Source organism: Astatotilapia calliptera, chromosome 12 (assembly GCF_964374335.1).
Source record: "Astatotilapia calliptera chromosome 12, fAstCal68.1, whole genome shotgun sequence".
Classification (NCBI taxonomy): domain Eukaryota; kingdom Metazoa; phylum Chordata; class Actinopteri; order Cichliformes; family Cichlidae; genus Astatotilapia; species Astatotilapia calliptera.
Window position 1 is genome coordinate 31,743,618 of NC_137433.1, and position 12,790 is coordinate 31,756,407.

Sequence of the window (12,790 nt, forward strand, 5' to 3'; positions counted from 1 at the left end):
TGAGCTCGTCCCACACCAGTACAGTGGCTGATCAATTTTGTGAAATTCTTTACATTTTGTGCGTACTAGTAACTGGCACTTATTATTTCTATTTTTGCATGCAGTTAAAGTGGTGACAACCACTCCATCACGCCCAACATCAGACACTTCTTTCGCAGCCTCATCCACTGATGTACCTCCAATAAGCTCTTCCCACACTGGTACATGTGGCTAATCCTTTTTTTGAAATGCTTTTCATTTTAAATTGTGCCAGAGTTGTTGTTTTTTATTTGTAACACTTGACAAGAGTATTTACATATCTTTACTTAAATAACCAACACTTAGTATTTGTATTTTTACCTGCAGTAAAAGTGGTGAGGACGCCTCCACCACGTCCAACGTCAAACTCAGATGTTTCTTTTAAACCCACATCCACTGATACATCCACAATTAGCTCTTCTCACACTGGTACATGAAGTTTTTTTTCTTTTCCTAGTTTCCGTTAGATGTTTGAAATTCTTTACATTTTAAATTTGTGCATACGTTTGTTCTCTGTAGTTACAGATTCATCATTAGAAACATCTGTCCACCCTAAGCCCACTTACGCACACGCATCTGGCCCTGCATCCACTGGTACATGTGCTGCTTTTTTTCATAAAAATTCTAAATTCTGACAGAAATATTTTCACCCCTTTTTAAAAACAAAAACAATGCTTTTCTCTTTTTTTCCTACAGTAAAAGTGGAAACTCCTTCATCACGACCAACATCAAACTCACACAAACCCACTGATATACCCACAACAAGCTCTTACACCAGTACATGTGGCTAATAAAATTTCGTGAAACTCTTTACATTTCAGTGTGTGCATACTATTAACTGGCACTTAGTATTTCTATTTTTACCTGCAGTAAAAGTGGTGACAACCACTCCATCACGCCCAACCTCAAACTCAGGCACTTCTTTCAAAGCCTCATCCACTGATGCATCCACAATAAACTCTTCTCAAACTGGTACTTTTTTTTTTTTTCGTTTCCCAGTTTTTATTAGAAATGTGAAATTCTCTACATTTTAAATTTGTGCGTATTTATGTCTCGGCTGTTCTCTCTAGTGACAGTTTCATCATTAGAGACCTCTATCCACCCTAAGCCTATCTATGTACATACACCTAGCCCTGCATCCACTGGTACATGTGCTTCTTTTTTTTGTTTGAAATTCACCATTATGACAAGAATACTCTTATCTCTTTAAAACATTAGCAATCAGTGTCTCTGTTTTTCCTGCAGTAAAAGTGGAAACTCCTTCACGACCAACATCAAAGACAGAAACTTCTTTCAAAACCAAACCCACAAGCTCCTCTCTCACTGGTACATGTGGCTTTTCCTGTCTTTTGTTTCTATTGTTTTTATCCCCCCCCCCACACACACAACTCATACCACTGACTGACCACATTATTAGGTACACATGCTCAACTGCTTATTAACACAAATATCTAATCAGCCAATCACATGGCAGCAACTCAATGCATTTATGCAAGGAGACATGGACTGTTTCTTTGTGTCAGAGTATCTCTGAATGCACAATGCATCAAATCTTGAAGCAGAAAAGCACATCAGGTGGTTCTCGTGTCAAATAAGAACAGGGAGCTGATGCTACAATTCTGCTCTCCAAAACTGGCCAACATAAATTTTGCTTGATCTGATAAATCTTGATTTCTGCTGCAGCATTTGATTGATAGGGTCTAAACATGAAACCATGGATCCATCCTTCCTTGTATCAATGAGTCATGCCACTGCTGCTTGTACAGTGGTGTTGGGGATATTTTCTTGGCACACTCTTGCCGCTTAGTACCAACTGAGCATTGTTTAAATAGAGTAGAACCCCTTAATGTACCATCTTCTGATGTCTCCTCCTATAGCAGCATGACAGTCATGTCACAAAGCTCAAATCATCTCAGACTGGTTTCTTGAACATGTCGACTCAAACAGCCTCCACAGTCATCTGGTCTTGTCATCATCTCAATATAAACCAAAATCTCTGAGTAACGTTTCCAGCACCTTACTGTATCTTTGTGATGAAGAATTAAGGCAGTTTGGAAGGCAAAGAGAGGGTCTCTAACTTTGACAGCATCAAATCTGTGTCACAGAATAGCTCTGAATCACTGATTACGAATATTCCTAAGATTTTTTTGTTTTGTTTTATGTTGTTGTCTATTATTTTGCTATGAAAAAATAATTTTATATCAGTTTGACAGAATCTACCGTAACCGCATTGGGGAAAATCTGCACACACCCTTAGTATGAGTCATCCTGAAACTCTGTCAGTTATTGACCTGCAGATGGCGCCAGAGTAACACGATTAATCTGACCATAGCCCAGCGGTCCTGAACTGTATATAACTGTTAAAACATTTTGCACAATTACTGCTTTTAAGAAGTGAAAACATTCTGCATTTTACAACATTGTGGACTCTCTAGTTTGTTTCTTATTCTCCTCAGGATCTTATGAGACGTCACCTCTGGTAAGGACAGAAGCCTCACCCCACGCCGAACTCACAAACTCATCCACAACAGCTTCTGAACCTGCTGGAGTGACAGGTACATTGGATTCTTCTCAAAATGTTTGTCATCAGAATTCTGAAATACTAATGCATGAAATCTGTGCTGTTTTTTTTTTTTTTCCTTTGGCCAGTTCCATCACAACCACCGTCAGATACCAACATTGTCCGTGCGCTCATTGCTGTGATTGGTATGTTTCTACTGTATATTTCTGTTTGATTGAATTGAAAATACATACGTAGCTAAAATAGTCTTTCTGTTTACCTGGCCCCCTCTACAGTGGTCCTCTGTGTGCTGCTGTTTGTGGTGTGTTTCCTGGCTGTGCGACACCGAAGGAAACACAACAAAAAAAGTGTGACACCCGGGCATTCGAGAGAAGACAAAAAGCAGCTGGAAGAAGAAAGCAGATCAAGTCATGACTCTCTAAGATCCTCTGAGAATAAGGATGCAGAGATGGCTCGGATAACATCCTTTACTGGAATCAGAGCAAAGTCAGCAAATGCTGTAATCCTCATGTCTCCTTTTTGTGCATCTGGGAAGGATCCTGTGACTTTGCATACTGAGACAGAGGCTCAAGCAAAAGTCACTGAAAACCCAGCTGAGGGAAAGCAGAAGCTGGTGAATGAAACTGAAGCCACAGGAGCTGCAGGAGGATTTCAGACAGAAAATCCCGCAAACACCACAGACGCGATCAAGGTGAATGAAAAAACAGCCAATCCTGGTACAAATCTAGATGAAAACCCTGAATGTGTTCCTGTTAGCACTGACATGGTACCTTATCTGAGCATTGGCACAGACCAGAACAAATCACTTCCTGTTGAAGAGTCTGTTGAAGGTCTTGGTCTAAGATCAAAAGGCAGCAAAATTATCAAGAGGATCTCTACCTGGCCCCTCGCTGCAGCTCAGTGGCAGGAAAGATGCAAAAGAAAAGCAGAAGATGAGGAGGATGGTGATGACTTGACTGTTTGGAGACAAAATGTAACAAAGAAGTTTTCAGATGAAATAAAGAAGACTGTAAATGATAGAGGCCATCCCTTCACTTTTGATGGGGACAAAGAGAAAGATGAAACTATGAAAAATCAAATGGGGGCTCTCATGGACCTGAGACACTCGCAGTCCTTAAAACCAATTGAAGAGGAACACCTGAAGAAAGAAGGGATGGCAGTGGGTGATACTACCACTGTGACACAAACGACTGCACAAAACCAAAATGCGAATCAGGAAAACCTCCATCAGGATCGACATCAGACATCTGGAAAAAGCTCAGCACACAACAACATCAAGAGCAGCAAGGAGGACAATCAGAGGAAGGAATCGAAACGAGCTGTGCACAGCAGGCAGAGGGCAGAAAACAGGGCGTCCAGCTCAAAGGCTCCCTCTGGTGGTGCATCACCTGATGACGAAACGCTGCTGTCTGGGAACGACTACGCCTTCATGAACCTGCTGCATGAAGTCGTTCAGAACAATGGCCGTTGGACCAGACAGAGGTGGAAGCAGACACATGCCAACAAGCAACGGCGTTAGAAGAGAGCTGGCAGAGGAGATCATCATGGCTATCCAATCACTCTTCAAGTAAAATGAAATTCTCACTTGATTCTTACACTAAGTGTAACTTGAAAGTTTGCTGTATTAGCACAGTGCAGTCCAGCCTCTGCCTCTTAATGCATTTGTGTTAAATATGACGACTGGCTGAATTTAGCCCATTTTCCAAAACCCAGCAATCTTTCTAATGGCTAGCAGAGGGCAGCTCTTGAAATCAGATTGCATAGAAGTCTACTTAAAGGCCAGATTTTCTAAACTAGACCCAAGAGTGCTCATAATTGTGATTAGAGTTGGAAAAAAAAGCTTTTTGAGGTGAATTTCAATATCAAGCTCAAAAGATAAGACATGCTTTTTTTCAGCGTTAAATATCAGTGCAATTAGCACTAAATTGCATGTTGCAATCGTTAGTAAATCATTTTGCATGTCTGATTTAAATATTCTCCTCCCTGTATTTTACTTTGCTCTCCTTTTATGCAATGTGTGCCCTGCTCACTTGATTTATTAAATTTCTGAGTTTATGGTTTCAATATCTTGTTTCAACTTTAATTTAATACATAATTTTTGTCCAAAAAAATGAGTGTCACTTATAATGTGATACATAATAATAATAAAGACGTTTTAGGGTGAAGCTAATTTTCATCGCTTACTTTATTGCTGAATGTGTACAAATATGGAAATGTAAATAAAAGAGCAAAAGAAAAAATATTTAATTTGAGCTAGCAACATATTTTGTTTTGACGAAAAAAAAGATGTTAACAAAATAAGTTTTGTTTGGTAACTCTCGGCACACATCAGAAGAGTCTTTTAGCTCACACACATAACATACCAGCCACCTATATAGGTGGGGTCATATCTATATACGGCACAAAATATATGTCATTATCCCCGCATTCCTCACATAAATGAAATAAAACATCAGTGTCTGTGTTAGGTTCATCCGCTCTGGCTGCATGCAGCATTTATTTGTTCATATTATGAATGTGGAGAAGAACACTTCTCATAAGAAATAGTACAAAAATTGGACAATGACTCAAAAACAAAGTGGAGGTAAACAGAATACATATAGTAGGCTTTTGTTAACACAGAGACAACATGCATGTTCCATTCATATAAATACACAGTATCAAATAATGACTCCAGCTTGCAAGCAGTTGACTCGATTATGGGTTTCTCTAGACATTGGACTACCGGTAAATGTCCCTGTCAACGTACAAAATGTCTTGTTCTTGGCAAGCCTGTATATCAAAACATGCTTCTTTTTTTCGTGTTAACATGCCCCGTGTGGTATTGTAAGTGTGGACAGTAGGAGATGTGAAGTGAACCCTTTCTAGAGTGTTCGGATTTGTCACAAGTGAGGACCTAGGAAGATGTTACGCGAGTATATCAGCACACTGATTGCATCCTCCATCGCAGTCACTCACGCTTTCACTCCTCACCTCCCTGCCCTGTAAACTGACACTTCAGAGGGGCCAATGAACAAAGATCAACAGTACATTTCAGCGGAACAAATATGCCTACAGTAATAAGCATGAAAAAGCCTATCCTATATTTTCTTCAGAACAAACAAGGGAAAAAATGGCACATCTCAGTGAGAGAAAACACTTTGATTTCTCAAATCGTCACTGGATATTTCTTTGACAAATGAAAAATTAAGTATCGAATCAAGTTTTGTAAACATTCACAGGGTAAACCAAACCAACAGATGCATGATAATTTACTGCACATCACGCTTTTTTCTGCTTCATGGGAACGGTTGAATACTGTCCGCCGTGTTCTGCAGATTCATATTAAAGGGGTGCTGTTATGCTCTACGCATTCCCGTAGAGCATAGTGCAAAAATAGTTCAAGTCCAACAGTTTCACGTTTCGTCACACAAAATAACAAACTGGCAAACAATGAGTACATTAAGGTTTTATATACACTGAGCAAACCAAATGTGCAGCTGAAAGAAGATAAATCAAGATTAAATATTGTTTCATACACAATGTGCCCGTACGGTTCAGAAAGGAGCGCATTTTGCTTTTCAGCTCGTTCCAAAATAAATTTGGAAATACAGTAAATTTACAGGATAGAAACAGACTTGACTGTGCCTGTCGATATCTGTGCAAAACTATTCTGCTACCGGTCGCACTGCAACTCATCACCAGATATGATCATAAAAACAAAAAAACCCTGACAACAATCAAATGAATTCAAGTTGAAAACACTGGAGCCTGACTGCTGTTGATATTAATTACAGTTAACGATGATGCATCTGATAGCATTTAGCAAAAGATGAGGATCTTTATTTTCAAGTGACTGAGTGAAATAGCAGTTAGAGATATCAATTCTCCAATTTTTACCACAACAGATCCATTGTGGCACTGATAACTGAAAGTCATTTAAACATTTTATGATTTGATTTTAGTGCAAGTGGTGATTTTTTTAATTGAGCATCTTATTTTGCTAGATAATTGGGTAATCTAAATACTCTCTCTAAATTCTACAGCTAAGTAGTCACATTTTGCATCTTTATGTACGCAATAATCCAAAGATTTTCACCGTGAATTTTCAAATGATGTAGGTTACCCTGTTCCCGCGTCACTTAAATCACCTTTCTTCCCCATTCTGATGCACGGTTTGAATTGTAGGTTGTCTCAAACAGGCATCCATTCCTAAATGCACTCTATTCTCACCATGTGATTGGCTGATCAGTTATCTTCATTAACAAGCAGTTGAACAGGTGTACCTTACAAAGTGACCATGATATGTACTGAGTGACGGAGACACTTGACAGTTAAAAATTAACTTGTTAAAACTAGTAGTCCAGAAAAAAAAAGAATTTTCTCATTCTATCCTATTCAACGATAAATAGCACTTAAATATAAAATTAAAAATGCAGCTTATAATACTTCAGATAAATACTGAGTTGTAATAAGTACAGCAGCAAAAAGGCTTGTGTTGTTAACATTAGTTTCTAAATGCTAAATTTAGAAAATTGTTCCTTTTTTTGATGAACAGTTTTCCTTTTGCTGCTGCAGATGTTTGGGTCAGCTCCTGTAATAATAAACACTGATGTCACAGATGTACAGAGCTTGTCGTTGGCAGGCGGCGGCGGGGATGCCATGTTTTACTAAACTGAATGCACAAAATGTGATCTGACATGAGATGTAATTTGTGTGCGTATATTAAAAAACTAGCCTACAGACTTTTCCTAAATAATGAGCATGTGATAAGAAGGATAGTGCTGCTGTGATAACAAGCACTGTGCAGGGCCAAGCTCACTATGTTTAGCTCTTATTGGGAGGATGTTCTGCAGCTAGCTTGGTTAGCAAGCTGGGTCCATAAACCGTAGGGCTGAAAGTCAAAACTAAAATAACTTCTGATTAGTACTGATAAGTTACTTACTAATAAAAAAAAATTAGGTACACCAAAATTTAAGCACAAAATTGTCAGACTGTACAATCAGCTGCACAGCAGGCCATATATATTTTTATGTCAAATAATATTACGTCAGAAATGCTTTAAATGGCACCAGCAGCACAAACATTGTAGTTCAGTTCAGCAACTAATTGTTGAGTACTGTCACACCCTGATTATTAAAGGCTTTAAATATGTACATTTCATAGCTGACGTTGGGAAACCCCGACAGGCATGCAAGTCTATGGGGACTGACTCACTGATGGAGATGACCTACGAAACTGCAGATTTTGGCACTTCTGCATTTTCTTTAAGAACATGAATTAACATTTTGTGCACCCACTGCAGTAAAACAAGGAATAACGAACGTTTTATTTCCACCTGTACTGCTGCTGACAGGCTCCATACTAAAAAGATGCAGAATGGCACAAAAGTTATAAATAATTCAACGATATTCACAAAGCAATAGTGTAAACAGAATGGCACATACAGTAGAGCAGACATGACTTGGAAAACTTAATGAAATAAATTAGGAATAAATGTACTTTCTAGCAATGATCACAACAAAGTCATTTCCAGAAATATACCGCAAACCTGGCTGATAAAAGTAGCACGGTAGTGTGTATATTTACAGAAAAAAAGGTTGTGCTTGTAAGTAAATAAAAAACCTGTCTAACAAAGTTTTAAAATTTGAATTAAGCTAAAATAAATAAGTAAAGAGAAGTGCACAGGTAGTGTAATTTTAGGTTAAATGCCTAAAAAAGAAGAAATTCAAAGCATTTACCCTCGTCTTTAGATGACATGATCGTTTAGATGTGAAGGAGGGTGTAGTTGCCCCAGGTTTCTGTTCTTTTGTAAATTCAGGTAGAAACAAGCACAGAGGAGGTCATGGTATGAGGTCAACCGCACTGCTTGGTGAACGAAGTGACAGTGAAGATATTCTGTTTAAGCTCTACTCTCGCCGTCCTTTTTTTTTTCGGAGGAGGGTTCTCAGTTTCAGATTGTTTTCGTGGGTGATGTGTGTTTGCGTGTGTTTGAATGGCAGGTGATGACGAGGCACTCTTCATGCATCTTTCTATAGCAGCTCGGTAGGGAAACAGGAGATCTCTCAGGGGTGAATTTTTAAGATGTTGATCGTTTCTGGTCTCGAGCTGAGACGCACTTAATGCACATTCACTATGGACAGCTGATCTCGGCCCGATAGGAGCCTTTATCTGTGTGAGACAAACTAGCTCAGTGGGCCCAGGCCGGCTTTCAGAGGTTAAGGGTCAGGGTGTGTAGAGGACTCTGGGGGCGTGGGTGGGTTTCAGAGGTGAGTCTCATCTCTGGTCTCTGTGCCAAAGTCTTGCTGGTTCCTGCTACAACGAGCCGGTCCCACCTGCGAGTCCTCCGGCACGTGCGCCAGTGGGTCTGAGCGGATTATATACCTGCAAAGACAAAAACTGACATTATCTGCCAGCATGGAGCAGTTACAGACTTGGACTCCCAAACGAGTACTTACATGTAAACATCTGGCATTTAAATATGGCAGCCGGGGGTTTCACCTCTAGGAAAGTTGAGCATTATCACTAAATTAAGCTGTTAATTAGTCTAAAACTTACTGTGAGAGTAACTTTCCAACCATGTACTTGCTAAATATTACTCAAGAGGTTTGCACTGTTCACCTTCCTTTCTTACTGAGTCTCCAGAGTGGCTCCACAGTGTAATGGTTTACACATTTACCTAACAAGAGAATGAGCCCTGGTTTTATCCCAGGAGATGACAGGAATCAGCTGGTGTTTCTGTCAGGAAGGACATCTGGCGTGATCAAACACATGTTGTATTTTTTATACTACTGTCTACAGTAGCAACAATTTAATTATTATTACCAGGTGATTTACTTAGTTACTATCAAGTTGAAAACAATATAATAAAGGTCTATGAAACAAAAAATATAGAGAGATCTCAAATAAATAACAGATGAGATCTTAAATACTGGAACAGTTCTATTATTAAAGCACTGTCATGATCTCAATCAGTGGACAGTTACAGGGTAGTGTATTAACTTGTAGTATGGATGAGTGCAAATTAATTGAAACTTTAAAATCCTAGTTTGGTTCTAACAGTTAAATTATTAACTACACCAATCAGCTCCAACATTAACATTAGGTATTGTGTGCACACAGCTTCTTTAAACCAGGGTCCTTCATATAATATTTGTAGCTGTTTCAAAGAGCCCGCTACGATCAGCAGATACAAATGGTCTGCAACTATGTTTAGGCAGAGGTTGAAGTAACACCCACATAAATGCAAGGACTTGCTTCATTCAGGCTGCCTTTTTAAACAGTAAATCCTTTTGCTTTTTCTGATAACATTACTCATGGGGCCAGGCCGCCTTCTTCCAATGCCTCCCCTGTGGACAGGGGTCGACATGACCAGCTCTGTAGTGTGGCAACAGCCTGCCCTCTTTCTGTCACGGCCTGCACTGAACTTTTTAATAATGTAGCCCAGTAAGACCCACCATGTTCACAGGCTGTGACACAGTCATATAGCCACCTCAAGCTGGATCATGTCAGTCCCTCAGATCCACATTGCCATCAACAGCTGACAGTTCACTTGCTGCCAAATATATCTCAACCCTAACAGGTGGCACTGTAGCGATATGCAATTCCCTTCGCCTGTCAGTGGTTATAATGTTGTGTCTGATTGGTGCATTACTCAAAAGCAGAATGATTTGCCAGCTGTCCCTTCTGGCTGCTCATTATAATTACATAAGCTCGACCCTGGAGTCTGTGGCGGCGAGGCTTCAAAAGTGGAAGTTCAGTGCGCAGTTTGAAGTTAAGCCTTTGCAAGTTAAATAACAACTAGACTTCATTTCAGCCATTTTTTACTTGCCTTTCTTATGAGGCTAGAAATAATTCTGAAGCAGTCACGCTTAACAAGGTGACACCAGTATTATTAAGGAACTTTACTGATGCCTCGTATTAATTAATATTCGTGTTACGTTGTTGACTGTTTCAGAATAGCTATACTTTTTAGTGTTAGCCAGTTAACATGCCAGTTATATCGTCGCCTGTTAAGATCCACACACCCTGCTGGTTCTCTGCTCGAGGTGTTAACCGTTACCTGTGCGCGTGTGCTGCAGGCATCGATTCACACATCAAAAAGGGTGACGCTTTGCGACACAGCTGGAGTTTACATGAAAGGTGTTATAAATGGAATATTTCACATAATACCAGACTTTTCCTGCAGTTCTCCTGCAAAAGATATATTTACGAAACAGTGTGAAGTCATTGTTTGTAGCTGTTTGCAAGCTGCATGTCTGGATATACAGGATGACTGTAAATACTAAGTTGAATAAACTTATAATTTGTCCTTTTCCCCCAGATCAGATAACAAAGTAACAATTTGTTACAGCTCAGTAATAACATAGTAACATTCCCTTTTAATTACCCCACTGAAGTTGTAAGTGTATCCAAATAATAATTTTGTATCAATAGTTGTTATAGCTGAGTGATATTACATTGAAATTATGTTATTGGGTAACAACAAGTGGAGGAGTTTAAGTATCTTGGGATCTTGTTCACGACTGACGGGAGAAAGGAGCGGGAGATCTACAGACGGTTTGGTGCTGCAGCTGCAGTGATGTAGACACTGCACCGGTCTGTTGTGGTGAAGAGAGAGCTGAGTGTAAAAGCAAAGCCCTCAATTTACCAGTTGATCTACGTCCCTACAATCACCTATGGTCACAAGCTGTGGGTAGTGACCGAAAGAACGAAACTGCGGTTACAAGCGAAAGAAATGGGCTTCCTCCGAAGGGTGGCTGGCCTCTCCCTTAGAGACAGGGTAAGAAGTTCGGCCATCCAGGAGGGGTCAGATTGAGCTGCTGCTCCTCCACATCGAAAGGAGCCAGCTGAGGTGGTTCGGGGATTTGATAAGGATGCCTCCTTGGTGAGGTGTCCCGGGCATGTCCCACTGGGAGGAGGCCCCGGGGCAGACCCAGGACACGCTGGAGAGATTATATCTCTCAGCTGGCCTGGGAACGCCTTGGTGTTCCCCCAGACAAGCTGGAGGAGGTGGTGGCTGGGGAGAGGAAGGTCTGGGCTTCTGTGCTTAGGCTGCTGCCCCCACTACCCGGCCCCAGTTAAGAGGAAGAAGATGGATGGATGGATGGGTAATAACATTCAAGAAACCCGGGGTAAATATAGTAAAACAATGTGCTGGTTACAAAATAATAACTTACTAGCAATAAAATTGCAATATCTGTGCATTACAATATATTTGTATTCTGATACTATAAATTTTATAGGGGTGCAACAATACTCGTATCGATATTGAACCGTTCGATACAGTGCTTTCGGTTCGGTACGCATATGTATGAACAATACAAAATTTGTAATTTATTTTATCAACTTTCCTTCTGACGATGCTGTCTGTGTTGAGCGCTCAGTGAATCTGCGTTCGACTACTCCGCCTAGGCTGCACTGTCAGCGCAGATCCACTGAGCGTTCAACACAGACAGCATTGTCAGAAGGAAGAGCGCAGGGCAAGTTAGCGAGACAGATCATTCAGATCTGGCTTTTGGAATTATTTTGGTTTTCATGTGACGTATGACCCTGAAGCTAAGCGCATCATGGACTAAAGTAAAACAGTATGTTGGATGTGCCACGCAATGCACAATTACATGGGTGGGAACTAGTGTGTTAGCGCAGTTAGCTCGTTAACGTGTTGGCCGTCTAGCCCCATGCAGGGGTAGCTCGTTAACGGAGATTTGCCATGTTGTGGCGTTAACGTCATTTCAAGGAGATTAATGCTGACAGCACTAGTGGGAACACAACGAATATGACTGCACATTTACACTGACATCATCCTAGTGCAAAGACAAGTGGAAGCAGACAAAAACAACAAGCATGCATGCTACAAACTTTACCCGAGTCATTTAGACAGCCGTTAGCACATGATTCTCCTTATGGGGACCTGATATGTTTAATATTGTGGCGAGCTCAGACAAGGAGGAGACGGAGGTATCGTTTGGTCTTGCTTCCCGTGAGCTAGCCAGGGAGCACAGCCGTTTATTGACATCTGCAGAAGAACACTGCCGCTAGCTAACTGCTCAGCGCCGCAACCGCACAGCAACAACAACACACAGAGCGCCCTCTGACCCCGGAAGGACACACCGTCGCAGCGAGAAGGCGTCACCCGTCACTATGGCAACATAAACAAAACATAACTGTACAAACAGAACCCCGAACAGCCCTGACCCGCTACATAGCCCCCACCTAAGGGGTCAGTCGTCCCCGACGACCCCATTACCCCACACAAAGTCCTGCAAATGT

The 12,790-nt window shown here is 40.7% G+C and overlaps 2 protein-coding genes across 17 annotated transcripts in view; one reads left to right on the plus strand and one right to left on the minus strand.

Moving 5' to 3' along the window:
• Window positions 1–2,191: 2,191 nt before the first annotated feature.
• On the plus strand, window positions 2,192–4,884 carry LOC113034426 (uncharacterized). 3 transcript variants are annotated; one of them, XM_026188984.2, is made up of 3 exons: window positions 2,192–2,573; window positions 2,668–2,724; window positions 2,815–4,884. In XM_026188984.2, the coding sequence occupies exon 3, from the start codon at window positions 2,988–2,990 to the stop codon at window positions 4,056–4,058; it is 1,071 nt and encodes a 356-aa protein (XP_026044769.2). In that variant the 5' UTR covers window positions 2,192–2,573; window positions 2,668–2,724; window positions 2,815–2,987; the 3' UTR covers window positions 4,059–4,884. The 3 variants fall into 3 exon arrangements, with proteins under 3 accessions (XP_026044769.2, XP_080165017.1, XP_080165018.1); XM_080308891.1 differs by having other exon boundaries at window positions 2,192–2,724; XM_080308892.1 differs by having other exon boundaries at window positions 2,668–4,884.
• A 119-nt stretch (window positions 4,885–5,003) lies between these two features.
• Window positions 5,004–12,790, minus strand: part of kcnt1b (potassium sodium-activated channel subfamily T member 1b) — a 78,062-nt gene continuing 70,275 nt past the window's right edge. For all 14 annotated transcript variants that reach the window (XM_080308878.1, XM_080308882.1, XM_080308880.1 and 11 more), the window contains one exon: window positions 5,004–8,902. In XM_080308878.1, the coding sequence (XP_080165004.1) occupies window positions 8,782–8,902 (121 nt within the window). In that variant the 3' untranslated portion in view covers window positions 5,004–8,781. The remainder of the gene's footprint in view (window positions 8,903–12,790) is intronic.